The sequence below is a fragment of the Trachurus trachurus genome (assembly GCF_905171665.1).
Source record: "Trachurus trachurus genome assembly, chromosome: 11".
NCBI lineage: Eukaryota > Metazoa > Chordata > Actinopteri > Carangiformes > Carangidae > Trachurus > Trachurus trachurus.
In genome coordinates, this window is record NC_139904.1 from 10,892,164 (window position 1) to 10,918,820 (window position 26,657).

Sequence of the window (26,657 nt, forward strand, 5' to 3'; positions counted from 1 at the left end):
TGCTGTGAAATGTCGTCCAGATAGAGACAGAGCGAGCAATTTTTTCAGGGTTGGGCGACATCGCTGGACAGTCACTTTTCCTCGCTCGCTCGCGTCGCTATCGCATCGCTGTATGTCAGGACGGGGTGTGACTGTGTGAGGTTCACCGTGGCTCTGTTCACTCTGGCCACGCCCCTGGTTGTTATTTGATTTTCTGTCATCATGTGAACACCGGCTTTCAATGTGAAATAAAACGATGGCGTCACAAACATTTGTAGATGTGAGACTGTCAGGTCGACTACCTTGTCAAAGGAAAGTGTCACCTTCACTCCTCCTGTCGTAAAAACCCTCACACGCTCTCTTCTTTCTTTCTTTCTTTCTTTCTTTCTTTCTTTCTTTCTTTCTTTCTTTCTTTCTTTCTTTCTTTCTTTCCTCCTCCTCGTCTCCACAGGGTCACACAGTCATCAGGTCAGCAGCCAACGCCAACCTGCCGCCCATGCTCATGTCCCAGCGGGTCATCGCCCCCAACCCAGCCCAGCTGCAGGGCCAGAGGATCTCCTCCAAGCCGGGGATGTCCCGCTCCGGCTCCAGCAGCATGGCCAACGCCGTCAGCTACCAGCAGGTATGAGCTCACACACACACACACACAGAGGTTTCACTCCAGCAGGGCTCGGTCGTTCAAGTTTGAACCGGCCGGCGCGTTCAGGCCAATAAAAATAACCTGAAAAATCAGTTCTCAAGGGAACCAAATAAATTATAATATAATTATTTATCAATTTTCTTTTTCCTTTAATGAGAATCTTTATTAATATTTGGAAAAATACAGACATCCGGCATGTATATAAAAAGAGAGTCATCAGTACAAATATTACACTGAGTAATAACGAGTACGGTATGTAACAAAATATACAAAAAAAAACATGTAAATTGAATAAATAAGGCACTAAATATTCCTCTTAGTTACTGAAAATGAGTCTTTAAGTTGCAGCAGTGTGCGTTCACTTTTCTTTCTTTCTTTTTCACCTTTTGTTGGTGCGTCGCTGCACGTCTTAGCGTGATGCCGCCTGTATATCAGCAGCGTGACGTCACTGATCATATCACCTTCACATGTGAATGGAGTGAATCTATGAAAAAAACAAACTCAGACCTACAACAAGTACCTTTATTGAGTACTGTATTGAACTGTTCCAGTATTTCTTCTAATCTTATCTTATATGAGTATTTTTACTCATATATAATTAAACTCACAACTTTAACACCACTACACTTATGTAGATACTTAGTTATCTATGAGGGACTCTTATTTGGAGCAGCTGTTAGTCAACAGAATACATTTCCTTTTGTTCTGAAAATGGGAGAGACCAGACTGAGTCTTCCTGACGGGATTAAGATCAAGACGTCAGTCATGTTTGAACCTGTCAGTGTCCTAACGATGAACGATAAACATCTCTTCACCTGAGGCCACGATCTGATCTCAGGTCTGTCACTGAAGCTTTAGGACTAAAGGATCCTGTCGTTTCAGTGAATTCAAACTAAACTTTAAACACAAGTTGTGGTAGTTTCTGTTTTTTTTTTTTTTTCAAATTCCATTATGTCCTAATGATTAGTTTATCTTTCACAGTCTGTGGATTCTGTAAATGTAAAACAATACAACAACATGTTAAAAAGACAAATGTCCTTTTTGAATACTTAAAGGGATAGTCGCATTTTTTTTAAAGTGGGGTTGTATGATCTACAAACAGCCAGCCCATAGCCCTGCCCAGAGATTTACAACATACTGTGTTGTGAACAGACCCAAAGAAACGGCCTATTTTCACGGCCTAAAAGAGGTTTTACCTGGAAAAAAAATACACAGTTCCATTGTTCGCTATAATGTAATTTTTTCCAGCCCTTCAAAGTTCAGGAAATAAGCAGTTTTTATTTGGACCTAACCAACTGCTAATTGGCGGGTGCTAACCCTGGGCGGAGGGATACGCGAGTTGGTTAGGTCCAAATAAAAACTGCATTTTTCCTGCACTTTGAGGGGCTGGAAAAAATTATATTATAGCGAACAATGGAACTGTGTTTTTTTTTTTCAGGTAAAACCTCTTTTAGGCCGCGAAAATAGGGCGTTTCTTTGGGTCCATTCACAACAATGTATGTTGTAAATCTCTGGGCAGGGCTATGGGCTGGCGTTGCTAACGGGAGGAGTGCAGAGAGTCTTCTACTGCAATTAAAGTACTTAGAGGCTATTTGTAGATCATACAACCCCACTTTTAAAAAATGATACTATCCCTATAGACCGAATCGCCTTGTTGTTTACATTCTACTTCCGGGTAGAAAACCAGCACGTAATTTGAATGAGATCAATAGTAACGAACGAGAGTTTAGCTATAAATATCATATTTTTCACGCCCTATCACTGTTTAGACAAATCTGAAATTATTGAAGAAACATTACTATTTCTGTGTGTGTGTTTTGTGTTGCTATGTGTTGTATTTATTCAGTTGGGGGGAATCACGGTGTCTAGAAAGCATCAGTGGCTGCAGCTGACAGGGACAGCTAACGGCGGTAGCTAAGCTAACGGCGGTAGCAAAGCTAATAGCAGGACGTCAGCTGTTAAAACCCTCCCATTGTCGGACACGACATGAAACTACTCCAGTTTGCTCAGTGATGTTGTAACTAAGATATCCGCTGGAGAAAATATTTTTTCATGGACCATTTATTGAGTCACTGAGTTATTAAAGTTAAACAGGTAACCGTTAGCCCAGCTAATCTCTGGTAACCATGACTAATTACAAAAATGTGCACACGTAAATAGTAATGTTTGTCCAATCATTGGTTTTATAGACTTTACAAACAGTAGATTAGTCTAAACGGCGATATAGTAACATGAAAAAGTAGATATATATAGCGACTATAGTCACTATTGTTCGAATGCTGGTTTTCTACCCGGAAGTAGTTGTAAACAACAAGGCGATTCGTCCTATACTATATGATACTATAAGTATTTTAAAGTTACATCCTCCAGTGTTTGAATTCAAGTGAAAGATGTGAACAACTGTCACATGACCAGAGTGAAATGTGTCAGTGTTGAAACCTTAAAATGCTTCATGTTAACGATGAGTGTGTGTGTGTGTGTGTCTTCTCTCAGGCGAGCCAGCAGGTGGCGGCGTCCCAGCGCTCAGGCTCCAGTGCCATGTACATGAACCTGGCCCACATGCAAGCGGCGGCGGCGGCGGGGGCGGGCGGGGTGACCGGCGGCCTGGGCGGGTCTTCAGCCGTCAGCCCGTCCACCATGTCCGGCTCGGCCAGCGGAGGCGTCACCTCCATGGCCGACCAGGCCAGCAGCCAGGCGGCGGCCAAGCTGGCGCTCAGGAAGCAGCTGGAGAAAACGCTGCTGGAGATCCCTCCGCCCAAACCGCCCGCCCCGCTCCTCCACTTCCTGCCCTCGGCCGCCAACAGCGAGTTCATCTACATGGTCGGCCTGGAGGAGGTGGTGCAGAGCGTGCTCGACAGTCAGGGTAAGCAGGCGACACATCTGCATCGTCTTAAAGGGATAGTTCAACAATTGCCATAATCCCTATAGTCATAGCAGTAGGTTCACTACCTTTAATTTCATTTAACTGCCTTTAACTGTGGTGCATGTTGTTCTGAGATCAGCGGGGCAGAGACGTGAGCTGCTCAGTGAACATAATGGAGGTGAATGGTACTTTCGCCTTTCCATCACCAAATACACAATCTAACAACGCCAAAACGCTCTGGTGGACAAGTTGTGGCCTGCACATTCACCACGCTATGAAATAATCATGTATAGTTATGTAACATTACAACACATGAAGCAAATACTCTGAACTACTTGCGCTTTTGAAATCACTCCGCCCAGCAGCCGTGTCTGGGATGTAGTTCCGGTTACGCATTTGCCTCGAAAACAACTCTTTCTCGTAATGTTACATTATTATCTCATATCGTGGTGAATGTGCAGGTCACAACTTGTCCACCAGAGCGTTTTGGAGTTGTTAGATTGTGTATTTGATGAGTTTGATGAGGGACAGGGGACCTGTACCGTTCACCTCCATTGTGTTTGGTGAGCAGCTCACGTCTCTGCCCCGCTGATCTCAAAACAACATGCGCCGACAATTACAGGTAATGAACCTACTGCTATGACTATAGGGATTATGGCACTAGGCGAATTTGCAAAAAATGTTAAACTACCCCTTTAACCTGTGAGACCAAACCAGGGGGGGAGCGTTTGACCGAGGAAGGGGGCGTGGTCTCAGACGTGTGACGTGTGTCTCCTCCTCTGCAGGTAAACTCAGAGGGACGCTGGCCCGCATGGAGCCGTTCTTCTGCGCCCAGTGCAGAACCGACTTCACCCCTCACTGGAAGCAGGAGAAGAGCGGGCGGATCCTCTGCGAGCAGTGCATGACGTCCAATCAGAAGAAGGCTCTGAAGGCGGAGCACACCAACAGGCTGAAGAACGCCTTCGTGAAGGCCCTGCAGCAGGAGCAGGTCAGAGTCCAGTCCAGTCAAAGTCATCATCTTAACATAACATAACATAAGATATACGTTATTGTCCCCTGGGGGCATAACATAACACATATTGCACACATCCCACAACATAGCACATACATACACCTCATAAATTCACCATGGTAAAAGCACTATAACTCATTGTGGGACTGCGTCGCCGTACAAAAAACACAGTACAAAACAAAACCGCATCACAGTACGGACACATGACAACAATAAATAACACTAACCACACTATGACATGGCATCCTGATTCCTGAAGCATGGGGCAGTATACAGCACCAATAGAAAAATAGAAAGGACTATTGCACAACCCCTAATAAATCCATCCCAAAAATATGTAAGAACATCACAAGAATTAGGAAGCAACAATGGGATTAAAATATGAATAAAGGATCTAACTGTGTTCTTCTCTAAACAAAGAACTATGAATGTATATCCCAACGTTTATGTAGGCGGGCAAGCTTTACAAAACGTTGAGGAGTTCAAATACCTAGGGGTCATTTTAGACTCCAATCTTGCTCAGTTAATCTCTTAAAAAATGTATTTTAGTACCTCTTAATTTATTCAATCTATGGAATTATTTTTTAAATCTTTTGAAATAGGAACTTGGGAATTTTTAAAATGTTTTAATGAATTTTGTATCATGTATGACTTAGCTTTTCTTTCCATTGACCATTGTAGATGGAAATTAGCTGTGAGCTAATTTTTCTGCAAATGATTAATGTCATCGCACTGTCCCTTAAAAAACTAAATTAAAAAAAGATCCTCATCATCATCTTCCTCACCCTCATCCCCCTCCTCTCAGCGAGCAGCTCCCGGGTCGTTAGAGGTTCTTTCTGACCACAGTCTCCATGTTTATGTCAGCATCTGCAGCGCGGCTGTACGGTGGCCCTGAGAGACCAACAAACTGCAGACACACAAACAAACTGCAGAGTCAGGGCTCGTTAAAGCAAACAGGAAGTGGCCGACCGCAGTCTGGAGCCGACGAGACACTTCAGTTTCTAAAAAAACATATTTTCACTTTGAGCGCGGCCTGATGGGAAACAGAAGCAGGAAGCGAGGGGGTCTGAATACTTCCTGAAGCCTTTGATGATGATGTAATGAGCCGGTGTCTGTGTCCACTCCTCAGGAGATCGAGCAGCGGCTGCAGCAGCAGGCCGCCCTCTCCCCCAGCTCGGTCCCCACCGGCCCCAACGCCTCCAAGACCGACTCCATGATCCGGCATCATGCCCTCCGCCAGGTACACAGCACGTGTAGCTTTCCTACGGTAAAACCTCCAAAAACATCTGGATCTGTGTTCTGTGTGTTGTTGAATTGTGTTTTCTTATCTGACGACGTTATCCAGATGTTTTCATCAATCCTCAAACCAGATGAATCTGTGATTTTAACCATGGTAACGTTTCCTTCAATGACTTTTATCTAGTTTATACTCTTGTGTACACTTTAAAGACCTTTTCAATGTTATATTTGAACCAGATGAAGGATTTTAGTCGTCGAACATCTGGAAGTTAACCGAGAAACAAGCTGATGAAATGTGAAACTGCCTTATTCTGTGTTTTTAATGGTTATAATGGTGATCGTTGTTTGATTTCCTGAACCACTGACACTCAGTACGTTTACATGCACAGCTTCATCGAGATATGTTCAAAATTCAGATGCAACTGAGAAAATCCAATAACTGACGGGAACGTGTCCTCGGTGGCGATGATGCGTCGTTTCAGCGGGTTCATACGGCCCCTTCTCCTGTTGACCTGTTCCCTTCCTCCATCCTTCCTTCTTTCCATCCCTTTTTCCTTCCTTCTTTCCATAATCCTTTTTCCCTTCCTTCTTTCCTTCCTTCCTTCCTTCCTTCCTTCCCTTCGTCCTTACTTCTTCTTCCTTCCTCTTTTGATCCAGTTGACCTGGTCTGTTCCCTCCCTCCATCTTTCTTACCTTCCTTTTCCCTTCCTTCTTTCCCTTCTTCCTTCCTTCTTCTTCCTTCCTTGAACGAACCTGTTCTCTCCCTCCATCTTTCTTTCCTTTCCTTTTCCCTTCCTTCTTTCTATTCCTCCCATCGTTCCCTTTGTCCTTCCTTCGTTCTTTCCCTTCGTACTTCCTGCCTTCCTTCCTTCCTTCTTTCCCTTTGTCCTTCCTTCCTTTCTTTCATCTATCCCTTCATCCTTCCTAACTTCCTTCCTTCCTTCCTTTCATCCTTCCTTCCTTGACCCAGGCCAGGAGGACAACAGGAGGGTTACGGCGCATACATGAGCCGGAGAAAGTCGAATTCCAGTCGCATTATCTATCGGAGTTGGAGAATTCGATATTAGTCGGACTAACGCGTTTCCATGCACTCAGTCGTCCAGTTATAGTCGGATTAAGGCAATAATCCAGTTTTCTCAAGTGTCGTGTAAACGTACTGACGGAAGAATCCAAACCAGGAGAAGCTGACGGTAACGAGAACATCTCCCATGATGCCGCACTGTTTCATGACGTCACCCAACACTGTTGTTTGTTGTTGTTCTGATTGAGAGACCTCAGGTGACGGACTGTGTTTCTTTTTTAACCCTCCTGTTTTCCTCCTGGGTCAAGGAAGAAAGGAAGGAAGGAAGGACGAAGGGAAAGAAGTAAGGAAGGAAGGACAAAGGGAAAGATGGGAGGAAAGAAGGAAGGAGGATTGGGTCAATTGGGTCAAAAAGGAAAGAAGAAGTAAGGACGAAGGGAAGGAAGGGAGGGAGGGAGGGAGGGAGGGAGGGAGGGAGGGAGGGGAAAAGGATTGTGGAGAGAAGGAAGGAAAAAAGGAAGGAAAGAAAGAAAGATGGAGGGAGGGAACAGATTCGTTCAAGGAAGGAAGGACAAAGGGAAAGATGGGAGGAAAGAAGGAAGGAAAGATAGAAGGAGGGAGGGAACAGATTAGGTCAATTGGGTCAAAAAGGAAAGAAGAAGTAAGGACGAAGGGAAGGAAGGAAAGAAAGATGGAGGGAGGGAGGGAGGGAGGGAACAGATTCGTTCAAGGAATGAAGTAAGGAAGGAAGGAAGGACAAAGGTAAAGAAGGGAGGAAAGAAGGAAGGGGAAAAGGAAGGAAAGATAGAAAGAGGGAGGGAACAGATTGGGTCAAAATGGAAGGAAGAAGTAGGAGGGAGGGGAAAAGGGAAAGAAGGAAGGGGGTAAAGGAAGGAAAGAAAGATGGAGGGGAGGGAGTGAACAGATTTGTTCAAGGAAGGAAGAAGGGAGGAAAGAAGGGAGGGGAAAAGGAAAGAAGAAGAAGAAAAGAAAGATAGAGGGATATGGAACAGATCAGGTCAACTGGATCAAAAGAGGAAAGAAGAAGGAAGGAAGGAAGGAAGGAAGGAAAGAATAGGGAACAGATTGGGTTAATTTGATCAAAAGAGGAAGGAAGAAGGAAGGAAGGGAGGAAGGAGGGGAGGGAGGGAGGAAGGGAGGGAGGAAGGAAGGAAGGAAGGAAGGAAGGACGGAAGGAAGGAAGGAAGGAAGGAAGGAAGGACGGAAGGAAGGACGGAAGGAAGGAAGGAAGGAAGAATGAAGGAAGGAAGGAAGGAAGGAAGGAAGGAAGGAAGGAAGGAATAGGGAACAGATTGGGTTAATTTGACCCAGAAGGACAACAGGAGGGTTAAGAAAGATTAAAACACTGTGAGCGAACCAACACCTGCAGCTCCGACCCGGCGCTCAGATCTGTGACCAACACGCGTCTCGTTGTATTGATGCACACAGCGACGGACCGGAGCGGCGGAGGTTAATGGGATGTTGTGTGTGTCCTTCCTCCCTCCTCAGGCTCCGCAGCCTCAGGCCTCCCTGCAGCGAGGTCTGTCCAACTCGGCGCGAGGAGTCCTGTCAAACTTCGCTCAGGCCTCCCAGCTGTCGGTGGCCAGCAGCCTCATGGGAATGACCAGCGGCAAGCACTGTGGCAGCGGCGGTGGCGGCAGCAGCAGCAGCAGCAACCGACTGCAGCACGACAGCCGCCGCCAGATCTACAACATCCCAGGTACCGGCGGTCTGACGCGGACATATGATCGGTTACATGGTGATCAAAGCTTTTTTTTTTTAATGTTATGTATGTATGTTTGTACCGTATGTGTTCTTGGGACCCCCCTCGAAAATGAGATGCTACATCTCAAGGGGCTATCCCTCAATAAATTCAATTCAATTCAATTATGAACCTCTTGAATCCACACTGAAGTTAAGAAGCTTCAGTTATTAATAATTATAATACATTTTATTTGTAAGCGCTTTTACTGATGCTCAAAGACACTTAACATTTTAAAAATCATAAAATAGAGCAAAGTCAGTGTGAAATACAATCATAAACATTAATAAAACAGTATAGAACACACAAAATTATATATTAAAAGCTCATTTAAAAGGGTGAGTTTTGAGCACGGTCTCAATCTTATTGATCTGAACCTTCAGTTACTGACAGTTGGAATATTTTTACAGTGCAAACAAATCATTTTTTTTACACACACTTCTGTTTAGTGCTTGTTCAGCCTCATTACTGATTTATATTTAACCCCATATTGAGACTTTTTCCTGTTCCCAGAACTTAAAAGACCCTGTCAGGCTTTGTTATGAAATTCTTCCACTGTGCCTCGTCACATTTACACTCAGTTTATTAGGAACTCCCAGATGAAACTGAATCAGCAGCGAATCCTGATGCTCAGGGTTTGTTTAGTCTGTTTAGTCTGTTTAGAGGACAAACAAGCTAAAATAAATCTGATAGAAAGTAAGTTAAAGGGATACTTCACCCAAAATCAATTATTTACCAATTTTCTCCTCACCGTAATGCCAAGGAAGGGTTTGGAGAACTTTCAGAGTCATCAAAACGCTTTAGGAGTTCCAGGGGGGGTCCGGCTGGCAATGGATTTTCATATAATGGCGGCGGATAGAGTTCACTTTTGAATCGTCCAAAACACACACTATGAAACATCCAGATACCTCCATACTGCTCGTCCGTACCCAAGTGTCCTGAAGCTACGGCATGAAAAAGCTCTTCAGAAAAAAATAATTTGATCTCTGTTTTTAGCCTTGATGTAGCAGTAGCTCCCAGTGGCTCTGTTGATGTTTGTGCACATGCGCAAGATTTGCAGCGAGATGTTCGTTTGTCGTTGTCAACTATTGGATGTTTGATGTAAACACGGAAGAACATCTCGCAGTAAATCTCGCACAGCCACTGGGAGCTGCTACTACTACAACAAGGCTAAAAACAGATCAAATTAAGTTTTTCCGAACAACTTGTTCATGTGGCGGCTTCAGGACACTTGGGTCAGTACGGATGAGCAGTATGGAGGTATCTGGATGTTTCATAGTGTGTGTTTTGGACAATTCAAAAGTGAACTCTATCCGCCGCCATTATATGAAAATCCGTTGCCAGCCGGACCCCCCCTGGAACTCCAAAAGCGTTTTGATGACTCTGAAAGTTCTCTGAACTATTCCTTGGCATGACGGTGAGTATAAAAATTTGTGAATTATCGATTTCGGGTGAAGTATCCCTTTAATTAAGAACCACAAGTGGATAAATAAACAGTAGTCCACCACAGTAGAGGATGATAACCTTCACTCAGCAGGTGTTGAGGATGTCGTAACAACCCCCCCACCCCAACCCCCCTCCCTCCCTTTGTGCTGACGTGTGTCCGTCTTGTCTCCGCAGGGTTAAATATCGCCTATCTGAACCCCGCGGCCGTCGGAGCCCACAAGAGCTCCAGCTTAGCAGACCGGCAGAGAGAGTACCTGTTGGACATGATCCCACCTCGATCCATATCGCAGTCCATCACCGGACAGAAATGAGCCCACGACCAGCCCCCCCTCCCCCTCCCCCTCCCCCACTCCGCCTACTCCTCTGATGCCACCCCCCCCCTACATTCTGCCCCCCCGTCCCCCTACCCCACCCATACTGAAGCACTCCCAGTTCAGCCCCCAGCCCCATCGCATGCAGTGCCTGTCCGTGTGCCTACCTTCAACCAACCCATGAAAAACCCACCAAGTTGGACAAAGACACTAAAACTGTCGGTGCATCTCAAATGTTCTTATGATAGTAAAATTCTTCTTCGTCAGCGTTGTTTAACAATTATAATTCCCATTATTATCGCTGTTGGTAGCACTATTATTATTATTATTATTATTATTATTATTATTATTATTATTATACCTTGCTTCAGTTACTCTTACTCATTATGCTTTTTTCTTTTTGTAAGTGTTTGGTCCATTTTTGTTTTGTTTTGTTTTGTTTCTCTGCCGCCTCTCCCTCGCTGTGGGAGGGGGAGGGGGAGGCGGCGACACCACCACCGCCACCGCCGCCGTAGGGTCGCCTCAGGCCGATTATAAAGCGTAGATGTGACTATTGCTAGTAACAGAAGATCAACAGGGTGCATTCTGGTTGCTATGCAACATAAAGTTTAAACAAACTTTAGCTCGCTCACTTGAAGTAACAAAGTCGGTAACTGCTCTGCCTGCTCTTGAAAAGAGGACGAAGAGCTTGTTCTAAAAAAAATAAAAATAAAAAACGGAGAATGTGCGGGGGGTGAGGAGGGGGCAGAGCGCCGCCTCGTATCGCCACGTCCAAGTGGGGGAGGGGGGGGGGGGGGGGGTCGCTGTTTTGTCTTTTACTTGTTTGTTTTTTTTGTTTTTTTTACACCGACACACGACGACAGTCCAGCCTGGAGTTCAGCGACAGGAAGTGACTGACTGGTGCACATGTGACCCTTCGCCACCGCCGCCGCCGGTCGCCTCCCTCCCACTCCTCCTCCTCCTCCTCCTCCTCCTCCTCCTCCTCCTCCTCCTCCTCCTCCCCTCATCACTTTCACTTTCTTCTTCGTCTTCTCATCATCATCATCATCGTCGCTCCACATGTTGAACTGTTGCATCGCGGCGGGACTTCCCTGGAGTCGCACTAATCAATCAGGACTCGACCGACGCAGCGACGTCCCGGCCGGCGCCGAAGGAAAAACCACCGTTGGACCATCGTCATCATCAGCGGACCAGTAGTCCACCCTGACTGCAGCGACGGGCGGCGAGAGGACGTCGGTGTTCACACACACACACACAGGGGGCAAGTGGATACCCCTCCCCCTCCTACTACCCCCTCCATGCCCTCCCCCCCCCTCAGTACCTTTGTTTACCCGGTATGCACAGACTGAACCCTTTCTACCCAGCAGCTCCTCTCGGCATCACACGTTCTTTGAGAAAGTGAAACGAACTCTTAAATCTGAAGGTCGAAGCACATTTTGTGCGACCGAACCGCAGATTCTGTACGTAGAAACCTACAAATCTTTTTTCTTCTTCTATTTGGATTTTTAGATTGTTTCTGATTGTTGCCCCCGCCCCCAATTCCCATTCTTTACTTTGTTTTTTTTGTTTTTGTTTTCTTTAATTTTCTTTATTTTCTTTTATTTTGTTGTCTTTTTTTTTGTTTTGTTTTTGCGGCGTCTCCCAATGAATTGGTGGCATACCTGAGAGGTATCAGCCCCCGGAGACGATAATAATCAACATAGCTAAAAACAGAAACTATTGAAATACCTGTATGGATTATGTATAGATACCTAGCTTCAGATAAAAAAAAAAACTGAAAAAAAAAAACAAACAAAAAGGATGTGGATTATATCTTTTATGGGAGAGACATGGATCAATCATTGTGTGTACGTTGTCGTGCACACAAGTTCCCTCACTCCAGAGGAGCACTTTGCATATTTCCAATTGGAAAACCATTTTTTTTTTTTTTTTTTTTTTGTAAAAGAGGAAACGAATGTTACAGTTGGCCGAGGTCTGGATGTCGGCGGAGTCAGAGGACGGGTCGCCCAGGTGTGTTTCAGTGGCTCAGTCCTGCTTCACTTCACTTCACTTTACTTTGTCGTCAGGTGTTGATCTCTACGTGCATCTGCGTCCACGTCACCGGGTCCATCTGGTGATTCTGGCTCCGTGAACCGCAGATCGGTCAGTTCAGGGCTTTTATTTCTGGAGGTTTTGTGACTAAAAAGGTCTGAGGAGTCGTTCTGGTCCCCGGGGTCGAAGCCCTCAGCTGTTACGATGAAGATGATAAGGATGATGATGGAGATGATGATGATATTGGAGGTGGATGTGGACCTCGGTCAGGCAGAGAGCGTTTTCTGAGAGTCATAACTTGAAGGCTAAATCCATCCGCTGCACAAAGCCAGTTTCATTCTCAAATATCTTTAGCTGAATTGTGGTGCAATATATTCTGGGTAAATTAAGACTTTTTTTCTTTTTTTTTTCTTCAATGTAACGGTTACAGAGGAAGTGCGGTGCAGCGCAGTAGGACTGTTTACAGAAAATATGTAAACAGTTACATAAGGTAAAGTAAGGTAAGGTAAGGTAAAACAATGAAGAGAAGAATCTGATTCGGTCTAAAATCTCTTTAGAAACGTTAAATGATGATTAATTAAGAGCCTGTTTTCCTGTGTCACTGATTGGCACAACGGTAACATTGATCTGAGGCCTGAGTTTAACCCCGGGGTCACAACGCGTCTCGTGTTTTAGACTTAAAACAAGTCTTTTACTTAGACCGATCTTTGTTCACAGGTCAGATACTGATGCAGCGTCAAAGACTCAAATAAAATTCAAATGACTTTTCTTTTGATTTGCACATTTTCATTAATTGAAATCAGTACCACTTTATAATAATACACACTATTAAGCATTAGTTAAGCATTAATAAATACTGAATTCATAATTGATAAGGCATGAATACTCATTAATATGTAGTTTATAAATCCAGTTAGTGCTTATCAATGATGAGTAAAACTTTTGTAACTGTGTTTATAAACTACATACTAATGAGTATTCATGTGTTATAAATGATGAATCCAGTATTTATTAACGCTTAATAGTGTGTAATTATTATAAAGTGTTACCGTTACATCTGTTCCTCAGCGTTTCTCTGTCCAGTGTGGTAGACGAGTAACTGTAACTGTAACTGTGACCTTTACAGTTACCTGATCTCAGTCCAGGTGGATTATGGGAGATGTGACATCATCATCATCATCATCAGACCGAGACTCTGAGTGGTGATTGGTCCTTTAATGTGTCGCCTGTTGGTTTGTTGGGAGAAGAATCGGTAGTTAATGTCTAGTAACGGAGGACTGTCGGTCCGTGATGCGTTCAGGTGATGATGATGATGATGATGGACCGCCTCTTCACTGGTTTCCTTGGTGATGGATGTGGGCTCCTTTTTAGTTTGAAGCTGTTCAGTCCTCGTGCAGTATTATTGGGGGTTTAAGACGCTGTTTAAGACGACTCAACTCCTGATTGATTTAAGACACAACGACAACCGTGATCCGTAGCGTCCGACACGTTTCAGTCTCCACAGTTTGCTTGTTGCTTGTTGCTTGTGTTCGCCTCCTCCTCCTCCTGCCATTAGCGTTTAGCTCAAAGTGCTGCTACGCCCCAAGTGAAGCCACGCAGCAGCGGCCGTGGCTCTGCGCTCTTAGTGTCAAACCGTGTACGCTGCTCTTTCTGAATGAGAAACGTTACATTGATAAAAAATGATAACTAAAGCACTTCGTCATATGGAAGAGTGTGTGTATGCGCGCGTGTGTGTGTGTGTGTATGTGTGTGTGTGCGTTAGGTGCAGGACGAGTGTCCACCTGTCCCACCTGGGTGATGATGTCATCTGTAAAGTGTTTCTGAAGGGGTCCAGACCCGCGCCTCACGGTCCGATGACAAAAAGACTTTAGGCCACGACTATAAAAACTACCTAGGATCAGATTCAGAGATGTAAACTGAGGAGTTTACACTTGGAAAAAATAAAAAAAACACACCTTTTTTTGTTTATTATATAAAAATCACGGATCTTTTTTCTTTTTTTTCCCCTTTGGTGGAACAGTTGAAATTGGATGTAGAGATACTATATTTTTCATGAATTTTTAAAACGTCTGGAGTGAATTTTTACTTTACAATGGTTTTTTTTTTCGTCATGCTTCTCCTTCTGCAGCTCAAGCTGGAGAGAGAAAAATTATAATATTCAAAAAAAAAAAAAACATGAAAACAAAAAAAAAAAAGCTCCCGTCTCTCTTTTTGCAGATGCATCCTCTCACCTTTGTATTCGGACTGCAGATTCTTTTCAAGCGTCAGTTTTTAGATTTCAAAAAAGTCATTTCTTTTTCTGATGTCTCAATTGAGTTCTGTTTTTCTTTCTATTGCAGTTTAAAAAAAAAAAATTAAACAAATGTATTGACTATGAAATAAATGACACGATATTTGCTAGGTTTGAAGTAATAATGACTTATTGTACATAAGCATTTTTTCCTCCCTTGTACTGAAAAAAGAAATTAAATGGTTGTATATTGTGTAGAAAAGCAAACAAAAAGCCATGAATATTGTGAAGCTTGTCATTTCGTTTTGTGATCACTGTGTATTATTGTGTAACTAATGTGCAAAATGTTTGGGATTCTTTTCTCCCTCCTCTCTCTCTCTCTATCTCTCTCTCTGCTTGTTGAAGCGGTTTCTCCCTGGATGCATTCGCTTTGGTTCTGGACTCGTTGGGGTTTTTTTGCGCAGGAAGGTGCTGATTGGTTCAGGCGGTGTCACCGACAGAGAGTCCAGTTTAGATTAGATGAGATGGACCCAACCTGATCCTGAGACCTCAAAACCTCGACCAGTAAAAGATAAAATAAAATAAAATAAAATAAAAACCCAGAACACATCAACCATCGGACGACTGGGAATCAGACCTGTGATCCCCCCTGAACCAGTGATCGCTCTTCCTGCCATGACGCCGACAGACACGTTGGGTCCTCTACTGTTTGGCTTTATCTTCTATTAGTTGTTGCTATAGCGCAGGGAAACATTTAATTGCAAAAAGCAGTTTTATCAGTTTTTGATTTTACCTGTAGAAGCGTTTTTCTTTTTTGCATAATGTTGACAATGTTGAAATAAACAAACACCTTGGGAAGCAGAAACAAGATGAAATCGACCGGAGATTATTAATTGAAGTCCTTTTTTGTTTTTTGCTTACATCAATCCTGACCTTTTGCACATACTTGATATTTAACGGTCTTCAAAAAAGTAAAAAAGAAAATAATGCTGTTTGAATACTGCCAGTTGATTGACAATTATGCATTGATTGAAAAAATAAGCTAATTTTGGAGGAAATAACTTTGTAATATTTATCTCTTGCAAGCTATGTTTAATAAAGGTTGAAACAATTTGCTTCCAAGTGTGACTTCATTCATCTTTGTGCAACTGGACTGAGCTGTGACGACCCACGAGTCCTGATGAAGCTTCAGTAAGTTAATATTTTATAAATTAAACAGTTACAAACAAGTTATTACACAGTTTTCTGCAACTGCTAATTAATCTTACAAGTTACTATAATTCTATCTACAGCAGGTAGAATTAGCCTTTGAGTGACTCTTGTTGTCTTTTTTTCACCAGATACGGTTATCAATGAAAAAAAAAAAAAAAGGTTGTAAAACGAGATGGAGAAAAAAAAATGTAGATGAGAGAGATTCATTAATCAGTTAACACTTTACAATAAGGGTCCCTTAATTGACGTTAATTAGTACATTATTAAGCATTACTTAACTGTTTACAGATATATTAACAATCATTATTATGTATTACTTAGGATTAGGAAACACGTTAATTAATGTAACCTATTAGTAAGCAGTTAATTAATGTTTACTACTCAAAGTTAGTTAATACATGTAAAAGTTGAATAATGTAATTAGTTATCATTATGTATGCATTACTCAGCATTAATTAACACACTAGTTTATATATTAATGCTTAATAATGTACTAACTAATGTTAATTAAGGGACCCTTATTGTGTTACCATTAAATTAAAAAATTACAGTTTGTTTGATGGTTCCACCAGGAGGTCACTTCCTGTACCAACCACCAGGTGGCAGGATGAGATCTTGTCTACAGGACCAGACGGGGGAGTGAACACAAGTTTCCATCTGGGTTTATGACTCACAACCATCAGCAGCATCAGACACAGATTCAACTCCTACGTATTGATGCTTTATAACGGATTTATAACTAACTTGGTGTTATTATTAGCTAATAACTGAGGGATCAGTAGCAGAAACAACTCTTGAAGTGGCTCGTTAAAAAGGCGTGTCTGTGTGACTTCAACCTGTTTGGAGTAAGCTTCACATTGTCCTCTGGATCAAAATCTGTCTCTGTCATTTTCATCACCAAGACTTCAAACTTTCATTTGTTCAAGTTCAAAGTTCAAACTCATTTATTGTCATTCCACTTCATGTTAGACATAACAGAACGAAATTTGTAGGCTACCCAGGCCCCAGATAAAAAGTAAACAAATATAAAAACCTAAGAACAGGCACAATCTAACAGACATTCCTACAGACAGACACTTAAAAAAAAAAAGTACATTCACAAAAATGGCAAATAGTCAGTGCAAGAGAGGCAGCATATAGCATAAAGTGCGTGCAAGTGGAGTGTAAAAAAGCAGCTAAAGACTTATAGTGCAAGTCAGTGCTTTGTTACAGGTAATGATGGAAGGGAATTCATCAACCTCACAGCCTCAGGAGGATTTGGACTTTTATGGTCAATCTGGCTCATTAAAGGGACAACGAGGAGTTTTGGAAAAGCAAAGCGTTTTCACACTACATTTATGAGCCTCCGCGCGCACCGTACATTTCTTTGACCGGCGCAAGACAGACTCATGTTTTCATTCATCAAGAATTAAAGTCAGAGGTTCGAAGACGATCAGATACCGTCGTAGTTCCGACCATAAACGGCGATTCGGCGGCGTTATTCTCATGACTCTCCACAAAACCGAAAGTAAGGAAACGTTGGTCGGCTCGACCAGCATTTCCGCCACCACTAATAATAACAAAATAACGATAGAGACATAACGATATATTTATCGAAAATGGGCCCATTAACAAGTGTGGGTAGCGGAGATTCATCCACATTAACGTGAGACTTTTTTATAACCAAATAGAAAATCCTCGTTGTCCCTTTAACATAAAAACATGCCTCAAATTTTTAATTAAAAAATTGACAATTTGAATGATTGTTATTGTTATGTTCAGAGGAACATGTCATGACATGTAAAAGTAAAAAAAAAAAAAAAAAAAAGAGTCAGCCAGTCATACCATTCAGCTTGTTGTAGTAAGTGAAGACCACAGATGCAGTAAATACGAGTAAAACAAAAAAAAACTCATTGAAAATAGTAATAATTACAATAGTGGAAAGTGAGTTGAGGAACCATCTGTGTTATTTTCAGGCAGTTACAAAACACAACATCAGATTTGTGACATAAAAACATTTGCAAAAGGTCATATTTGACCCGAGGACGAGCTCACAACCCAGTTATGTCTCCAGCTCTAAGTGGAGCTCCACTCCCTTCACCCGTCACCGACCCTCTGATGTTGTGCAGTGATAGGCTTTATCTGTGTCTCCCTGCTGGTCCTCACGCTGACGTCACAACGTCACAGAGGTGAGATCATCGTCAGAGGAAGTTGCTGCTGTTTGTTCGAGCCGAGGCAATGTGAAAGTACACAATGTACACACACACACACACACACACACACATACAGTACAGTAGCCTATATAAAAACCACCTGTCAACAGTTTGGAGCTACTGTAGTTCACACACGTACAGAGACATCTTAGAGGACGAGGCCATGTGCTCACAGAGGAAACAGGAAGTGGACGCTGTAAATTTGACTCCTTTGTGTCCGTGTGTTTTAGGTCAAATCCCCACATGTCGTTTGTTTTCTTGTACAACACTGCACCACGGTTACAACAGCAATGTTTTGGATCACTACATTATGTCCAGTGTTTACTGTAGCCAACTGTGTTGTAGGTCACTGTCCCTGGAGATGCATAGCTATGTGGAGAGGAAGAAGTTTAGATTTAGACTGTGTTTCATTTTGCAACAATGTGGTATGGTGGCCCAGAGAGGTCAAAACACTGCACTTTACAGGGGAACTACGCAAGTCTGGTCGCTTTTACGCTGTTTTGCTACTAACCCTCCTCTCGGCCATGTGCATAACTGTTTTTAACGAAGCTGTGTCATTTAAAGTCACTTATTTAACCATCACAATTACACTGAAGCTGTTTAATTAAGGTAAAAAAAAAAATGCAGCATAGTTAAATAGATAGTTCAACATTTTGGCAAGTTGGCCCATTGCCGTAATTCCTATAGTTTTAGCAGTAGGTTTGTTACCATTAATTGTCGGTGCAAGCTATTTTTAGAACGGTGGAGCAGAGCCACAACTTGTCCACCAGAGCATTTTGGAGTTGTTGGATTGTGTATTTGATGAGTTTGAAGAGCTAAATGGCACGGCTCTGCTCCACTGTTCTAAATATAGCTTGCACCGACAATTAAAGGTAACGAACCTACTGCTAAAACTATAGGGATTATGGCAACGCCAAAATGTTGAACTATCCCTTTAAGAAAAAAAGTCCTGCATAGTTCCTCTTTAAGATAACACATGCAAAGACACAAACATGCTGCAAATCCAGAGAGCAACCGAATCAATTTCACAACAAAAACACATGCACAGCAAAAACACACAATGTAAGTTAATAGGGACCCGGCTAAAGACTAATGCAAAGCTAAAAGTATAATATGATACTGATATTAGAGCCTATAATCAACCAAACGAACACTACTAACTTGTGGTTGTCTTGAAAACCTCTTAACTTATGAAGAGTTGAACAAAAGTGTTGCCCACAGTTTGTCACTTTTTTTGTGTTTCGCAGCACATTTGTGCATCTGCAGAGTGTTGTCAAACTGATGAAGTCGTTTTCTGAATTTGTGCACAAGTTGTTGTTTTTTTAAAGAGTTGTGAAAGTTGCACAGCAGGCCCGGCTCTAGCCATTTTGGTGCCCTAGGCGAGATTACTCCCAGGCGCCCCCCCCCCCCCCCCCCCCCCCCCCCAACAATGATCAATAAGGATTATAATGATAACGTAGCAGTGTATCTGTATGTCCCCTCTGACCCCGAGATACACAACTTGCACAACAATCAGTAAAATGTCATTAAGTAAATCCTGGGTGAAGACATGAAAAAAATTAGTCTACAGTCATGAGAATAACCTGTTGTGATGCTTGAAATGGGTATACGAAAGTCTTAGCTTCACAAAAGCAGTGGAATATACTGTATGAATAAAAGCTAATAGATACGTGTGGAAAACACGTTAAAATGAAATTTTGTGAAATTGCTTTTTGAGCATAAATGTTATCTGTCATTCTATTTTCACCAAATGTCTCAAATGTAAAATAAAAGAAGCTAAATATTGACTTAACATTACATTTCAAACTTCATGAGATGTGTGTAGCCCTAAATGAGAAATTAGCTTTTTTTCTCCAAACAAAATTTCAACTAAACAGACAAAAAACACAACATTTACAATATTTAACCTATATAATGTACCCTATATATGTCACTGTGGTGCTGTTTAAGAGGTAAAAAAAAAAAAAAAATGGTTTGAGAGCTCAGCAGGTCTGGAGCTGGAGCTGTGCCCCTGCTGTCTAAGCAGGCTGAAGTCTCAACTCTCTCTTCTTTTTTCAATATCTTCCTCATCAAATGAGTCAGAACTTTCAGCCTCTGAAGCACCTTCATCCTCCTCACTGCTTCTCTCTCTCCTAACGATTCTGCGGGTTCGAAGCGCTTCACAGCTGTTCTTTTGATTGACAGGTCGTCAAGGGCGGCGTAAAATGACCGAAATATAAACAAAAACATATCGAGACGGTCGCGCAAACGAGCCGGCATTTGTGCCGACTTTGAGGATTAATGCAACCAAGTATCCACACATCTAATTAAAAATGTGGCGTTTCTAACAAGAATACGGCTTGAAAGCATTCCCACTGCAGACAGGTACCGCTGCTGTGTGTGTGACTGCGGGGAGAGCGGAGGGCAGTACCAATGGGCATGTGGGGGAGAGAGGGGGGGGCGACTTAGTAAGTAATGTTGTAACATATTATATTATTACTTTTTAATAGGTATTGCTTTGCATTTAAATTAACGTGGGGTTATTTTTTGTATTAAGAAATAATAGTACCTAAAAATAGTGAAAGTTACACTTTTTTTTCTTTCCCATTTGTGGCGCTGGCGCCCCCTGGATGGACGGCGCCCTTAGCATTTGCCTATACGGCCTATGCCACGGGCCGGCCCTGTTGCACAGTTACAGTTTTAAGTTTGTTGTTTCCTGCTCCTTCCTCCTCTTGTGTGTGTGTGTGTTCAGTAAAACTTGTCGCTGCAGCAGCCTTCAGGATCAAACTTGCACAGACACAAACAGCTGCACCTCTACAGCAGGAAAACACATTACATAAGACAAAGGCAAAAAAAAAAAGAAGAAAAGTCATGTGACCCTCAAAGTGTGGCGGTAAACAGCAGGTCTGTAGAGCGAGAGAGAGAGAGGTTGTTGCTTCAGTACAAGATGTGACCGTGTACTGTAGGTGGGGCGCTCGCTTTACACGTTCAGCAGAGTTGAACAGGCACAGCGAGAAGGTATGTGACTGTTTACCCAGGGCTCTGCCTCAAGGACGACAGGGAGCTGCTGGAGGACGTACAGACGCCCGGAGAGCTGCACAGCAAAAAAAAAAACCAAACAAAACAAGAGGGAACTGAGATGTGGAGGAGCTGATGTGACCTTTCATACACAACTTCCCTGAGTGGAAATTTACACAACAGCAAATTGTGTAAAATGAGGCTGCAACCGTTTGAGCCATTGCACTATTTCTATTCTTGCTGCTGCTGCTGCTGCTGCTGCTGCACATAAAGCCATTCACTGCTGCTCCATTGTCACCAAGAACACCTTACAAGGAGATTACCCCCAAACCCTTTTTCTGTTTGTTTGGTTTATCAGATTCCTATCAGCTGCTGAGCTTTCCCAGCTGCTGCACCTCCTGGGGACTTTCCTCACTCATCAACAACTGAAATTACAACAAAATACATTAACATACACACTCACAAACAACTTGAAAACAACAAAGGCACAACCTTTATACAGTTTTTTATTGATGATTTAAACAATAAATAAGAAGGGCAGCAGCAGTGTCCTGTTGCTTGCCAAATACCGATCCCACATTTATCCAAGTTTTGTCTCCATCATCCAGCGTTTGTACCTTTGTGCTTCATCACCTACTCGTTAAGTTACTACTAATCTTAATGGTCAACCAGTTTAATTTACCAGATTAAATTATGGAATATCAAATTATCATATGAAATGACTAGATTAATTTTAAGGTACTATAAAGCTCCTTTTTACAGGGTTAGAAATATAACACAGTAAAAAGAATAATGGGTTTAATGAGCTGTAAGTTGATTTTGCCAAATACTTTCGTTTACAAAGTGTTTACAACCAAGTTAATAACCTGATTATGCCTCTGGCATAAGTGGCCTCTTGTTCGCTATTGTTATGTGCTATGTAAAACCCTTTGTTACAAAAACAGGCTATACAAATAAACTTGCCCTGGAACCGATCACAGTTCCCTCCCGTCACATTTAATTGACCTCAGCTGGTTTCATGGTCGTCCTCCAGTCATGTATCATAAAGGAGGCCTTTAAAAAAAACACTGTCTGTCTCTACATGACCAATTGGTTTAGACATTAAAGGGATAGTTCAACATTTTGGCAACTTGGCCAATTGCCATAATCGCTATAGTCACAGCAGTAGGTTCGTTACTTTTCATTTCGGTGCAAGCTATTTTTAGAACAGCGGAGCAGAGCCGCGAGCTGCTCAGAGCTACGCTACGGAGGCTAATGGGATTTCTTGGTTTCCCTCATTAAACTCATCAAATACACAATCCAACAACCTGCACATTCACCACGCTATGAGATAATAACACGAGACAGAGTTGTTTTCGAGGCAAATACTGAGACTGCTTGCTGAAAAACTGCCCCCAACAGGAACGCGCATCAACGGTTTTGCATGAATTTACCTCTAAAACAACATCTCATAGCGTGGTGAATGTGCAGGTTGTTGGATTGTGTATTTGATGAGTTTGATGATGGAAACCAGGAAATCCCATTAGCCTCTGTAGCATAGCTCTGAGCAGCTCGCGGCTCTGCTCCGCCGTTCTAAAAATAGCTTGCGCCGACAATTAAAGGTAACAAACCTACTGCTATGACTATAGGGATTATGGCAATGGGCCAATTTGCCATAATGTTGAACTATCCCTTTAAGGGGAAATTCGTCCTGTCACAACAGCATCTACCATCCCTGAAGACTTGATCCACTTCAGTCAGGGTCCAGGTTCTGACCCTTAAGTCTCTGCTGAAAGGTCATGACCTCCCTGCATGTCGATGTTGCCTCTCTGACGTCACCCACAGGTTTCTGTAGAGAAGTTCTGAAGTGATCCGCCTCAACGTCACCATCTTGGCATCATCGGACTCCCTTCCCCGAAGTCTTTATATAACATGAACAGGTGAGATATAAATCATCCTCCACACAGTGGTAGGAATTAGTTCAGGAGACCAAACATGTTCCTGTACCATGATGCAAACACGTTTATTTTCAACTGTAAAGTCGGAGTCTCACCTGCATGCAAGTCACCGTATCTGGGACGTCAGAGTCGGCTTCATGTTTCAGCCGTCTTGAAACAGTGGGCCGGTGTTCAGGTTTCAGCTCTGAACTGGTTTAACACAGGACGCTCTTTGTGGCTCCAGGCCCATCCTCCTCCTCCTCCTCCTCCTCCTCCTCCTCCTCCTCTTCCTCCTCTGTCCCTGTCACCGTCCCTCAGGGATCCATCATAGCACCACTGTTATTCACCTGGTTTAATATCTCCCCTGCAAATCCTCAAACAGTTATCTCCTGGACCCTCCAAGTCCAGGAGCGCCTTAGCAGTAAAGTCAACCATGTGTAAAGTCTCATGCAAAAAAACGTATCTTTGATTCTTTGTCCATACAAACATCGGTTCTGTTGATTGGTCTGTTTTAATTAGCTCATCCAACATTGATTGGGACATGACTTTTTAAAGCTGCTGATGTGATGGGTAATTAACATGTTAGATGATGTAGATCCAGACACAGTTGTGGAGTGTAAATCACTACATGCTCATTTGTTGACAAGCTGAAACTACTTCACCAGAAAAGAAAAATAAAGCTTGTGTGCTGCTAGACAGCAACAGCACAGCGGCCTTGAGAGCTCTAGCTATATCTTAAGAAAACACATGCAAGGACACAAACGTGCTACAAATTCAGAAAAACATCTTCAGCTGCAAAAAACTCACAACACAACAAACAGAAGTGTTTCCGGGCAGGGACGCAGAAAGGTGACGGACTTTGGGGCTCTGTCGTGTTGTGAGTTTTTTGAGCCCATGTGCAGCAGCTTGAGGAAACATGCTACAAATGCAGAAAACAACTTATTGCAAAAACTCATAACACATTTGCTGTTGGAGCCATTTAAGCATTTATTTTGTGTTTTATTTTTGGTGAGTTCATGTTTGGGGAACTTCCTCTGAAGGGGGAATTGACGTAATGTAATGCACGGGTGGTATTTGAACAAAGTTATGACCAGGTACAGGTGTTGCTGATCAAGCACACAATTCTTTGACCGTGCAGTGTTGGCCGTCGCTTAAAGTTTTATTGTTTTGCAAAAGAATTTAACAGAAATAAATCTTCTTTTGTTTATCAGAGGAACCTCGTTTAAACACTGATTTCATTTCACCTATGCACATGTCAGTGCATGGGTTACACACTGTCATCCCGACAAGGCTTTCAATATAAGGAAATGTCAACAGGTGACTCCCTTCTTTAAGACATGCTGATAGAGGAATACCCACATTTGGTTGTGCGTAATTACGCAGCACAGCGCAGACAGGGACTACATAACCAATATCCCAAGCAGCTGTGGGTGAAAGGACTCTCTCTATCTATCTGGCCTGTCCAGCCTCTACCTGGTCTTTTTACTAAACTTAAAGCAGAAGTAAGCGATCCGGTCGTTTTGGCTAACTTCTTGTCAGCCGATGGAGTTAGCAGTCCCCGCCCTCGTCCCTACGTCACCACATTCACGCGCATCCCTTGGCTGCACACACAGAGAGGACCGCCCCTTTATGCCGTTCTCTCTCCTCATTGGATAAAGGTTGTAGGATACAAGGAAAGTTTTCTCCTCGGCTTACAGCAGAGCAGAGTGACTGACAGACCCGTGTTTCAGACCAAACACTCTATGTAAGTGATTGCTGTCGGAAGATATAACTATTTAAGACTTATATTAACACAAACATTCCCCTTACTTCTGCTTTAATCAACTCCTTTCATCATTGCCAAAGCCCAATCAGTGCAAAATCTTTTGGGGAAAAAATTAGCTATTAAAGGAATTGTCGGAAAATAAGGATGTTTAAAGAAAGAAAAAAATACCGTCATTCCAGACAAGAATTGTCGGAATAATGGGACATTTGATAGAAAATTAAGTGTTGCCATTTAGACAATTAGAGGCCTATGTCGGACTGGTGGGACGTTGGAATGGCGGTTGCGCCTCCAGTTCATGTTGATCAGCCACCGTGACGCTTACTTTTATTCGGGTTTGGAAAGAGAAAGGTCAATGCACTTGGAAACACACAAACGTCTTGTAAAAACTTGTGTGGCTGATACTTTTGTTCCAACTACAACCTGTTAGTGGTGCTTATTTGGCTTATTATGACCTTAATATTGCATGATCCAGATGTTAGTGCAAATAAGTAGCTCTGCATCGGACCCTGGAAACACTTTTGTTTTTGCAGTGCATGCGTTTTCAAGTTTGTAGCCATTTGTGTCTCTGCAGGTGGTTTCTTCAGCGTGTTGTTTTTAAATCAGGTCCAATCATTCACTTCCCTTATGATCTAATTTGCAGGTCAGATGGGTCAGATGTGCAGTGGAGGAGTTGGACGTGGAGGAGTCGCCCTGTGTGTCTGTGTGGAAGTCACGCCGTGCACATTTTTGAGAAGTGAAAGTATCCTCTGCAGCAGAGAGGACAGAGAGTCTCAGAGTAGCACAGCTGGATCAGAAACAGCAGCCTGAGTCTTGGAGGCTGCTGCACGCCCTGCCTGCGTGCCCTACGCATGTACACGGCCCCTCAGCCAATCACAGGACGCATGTCAGCCGACGGCAGCCAATCGCTCGCTCTGTGGGTTTTTCAGGACACGATGTCATGAAGAGGGGAATTTGTTTTTCTGCGAGGATGAAGCAGCAGCAGAGAGAGAGAGAGAGAGAGAAGTGGGGAAACCTGTCGAGCTTCTGAGAAGTCGTGATGATGTGGCTGAAGGTTTTTCATCTTTCCCACAGTCTCAGTGTTGTTGTTGCTCCACTGGCTCTTCACTCCCTCTGTTCAATCCTCCTCTCCTCCTGTTCTCTCCCTTTACAGTTTGTCAAGCCCATAAAGACTTTTAATTACTAATATACTCGTTATATATTATATTCATTCTTTCTTTCTATGGAAAGTGAAGCACAGTTGTTAAAAATGATCCAACTATCCACATGTTTTTGGTCACCTCTCTGGGTTCAATTCCCCGACATGGGGCCGGACTTCTGGTTCCTTCACACTCAGGAACAAACATTTTAAGCTACATGATCGGTTTCAGTCAAAGGTGCTGTCAAACAATCTTTTATGTACTTATATATACCTACTTATATATTATTATGTGCTATAGCTTTTAACTGACCCTGGTTTTAACTGTGCCTTGTTTGATCTCCTCTTACAACTCCATCATAATTTATTTTTATATTATGTTCATTTTATTTTTGTTGCTGTTTTGTATTCTTTGTTTTGCTGTAAATCACTTTGCACCAATTTCTGCATTGTGTTGAAAGTGCTTATATAAATAAAGCTGAGCTGACTTGAGAGTTGAGAATTATTTAGGCTACTTTATCATTTAGATTTATTTTATTGTGCGCTTTTAACATGCACTATGCAGATTGTGGATTGCTGCTATTTAGTGTTTACTCGTTCTGGGTTTATCTTATTTTTATGTATTGTTTTTTTGTTTTTTTCATGTTGGGAATGAATGTTTTCTTGTTTTCAGTGCGTGAAGCCCACTAGCAAATTTCAATCAGCATGTCCACATGACAATAAAGTTTTGAATCTTGAATATTTGTCATGGTTTGTCTCATTCTGTTTTAGTTTTATGGTCCTGGCTTCCTGTGTGCTCCCTGCTCTCATTACATAATGTGTCTCACCTGTCCCTTGTTTCCCCTCGGTGTATTTAACCCCAGGACTTTTAAAAAGGCATTGGATCTATTACCGTCACTGCTGCTG

At 42.7% G+C, this 26,657-nt stretch overlaps 1 protein-coding gene across 4 annotated transcripts in view; it reads left to right on the plus strand.

Annotated features, from left to right (window-relative positions):
- gatad2b (GATA zinc finger domain containing 2B) overlaps positions 1–10,373 on the plus strand; it is a 52,594-nt gene extending 42,221 nt beyond the window's left edge. The window contains exons 6-11 of one of the 4 annotated variants that reach the window (XM_083982034.1): positions 431–601; positions 3,113–3,482; positions 4,268–4,470; positions 5,624–5,761; positions 8,264–8,513; positions 10,137–10,373. In XM_083982034.1, coding sequence (XP_083838160.1) covers positions 431–601; positions 3,113–3,482; positions 4,268–4,470; positions 5,624–5,761; positions 8,264–8,513; positions 10,137–10,273 — 1,269 coding nt within the window. In that variant the 3' untranslated portion in view covers positions 10,274–10,373. The remainder of the gene's footprint in view (positions 1–430; positions 602–3,112; positions 3,483–4,267; positions 4,471–5,623; positions 5,762–8,263; positions 8,514–10,136) is intronic. The other 3 variants (XM_083982035.1, XM_083982036.1, XM_083982037.1) reach the window with 3 other exon arrangements.
- The last annotated feature ends 16,284 nt before the right edge of the window (positions 10,374–26,657 follow it).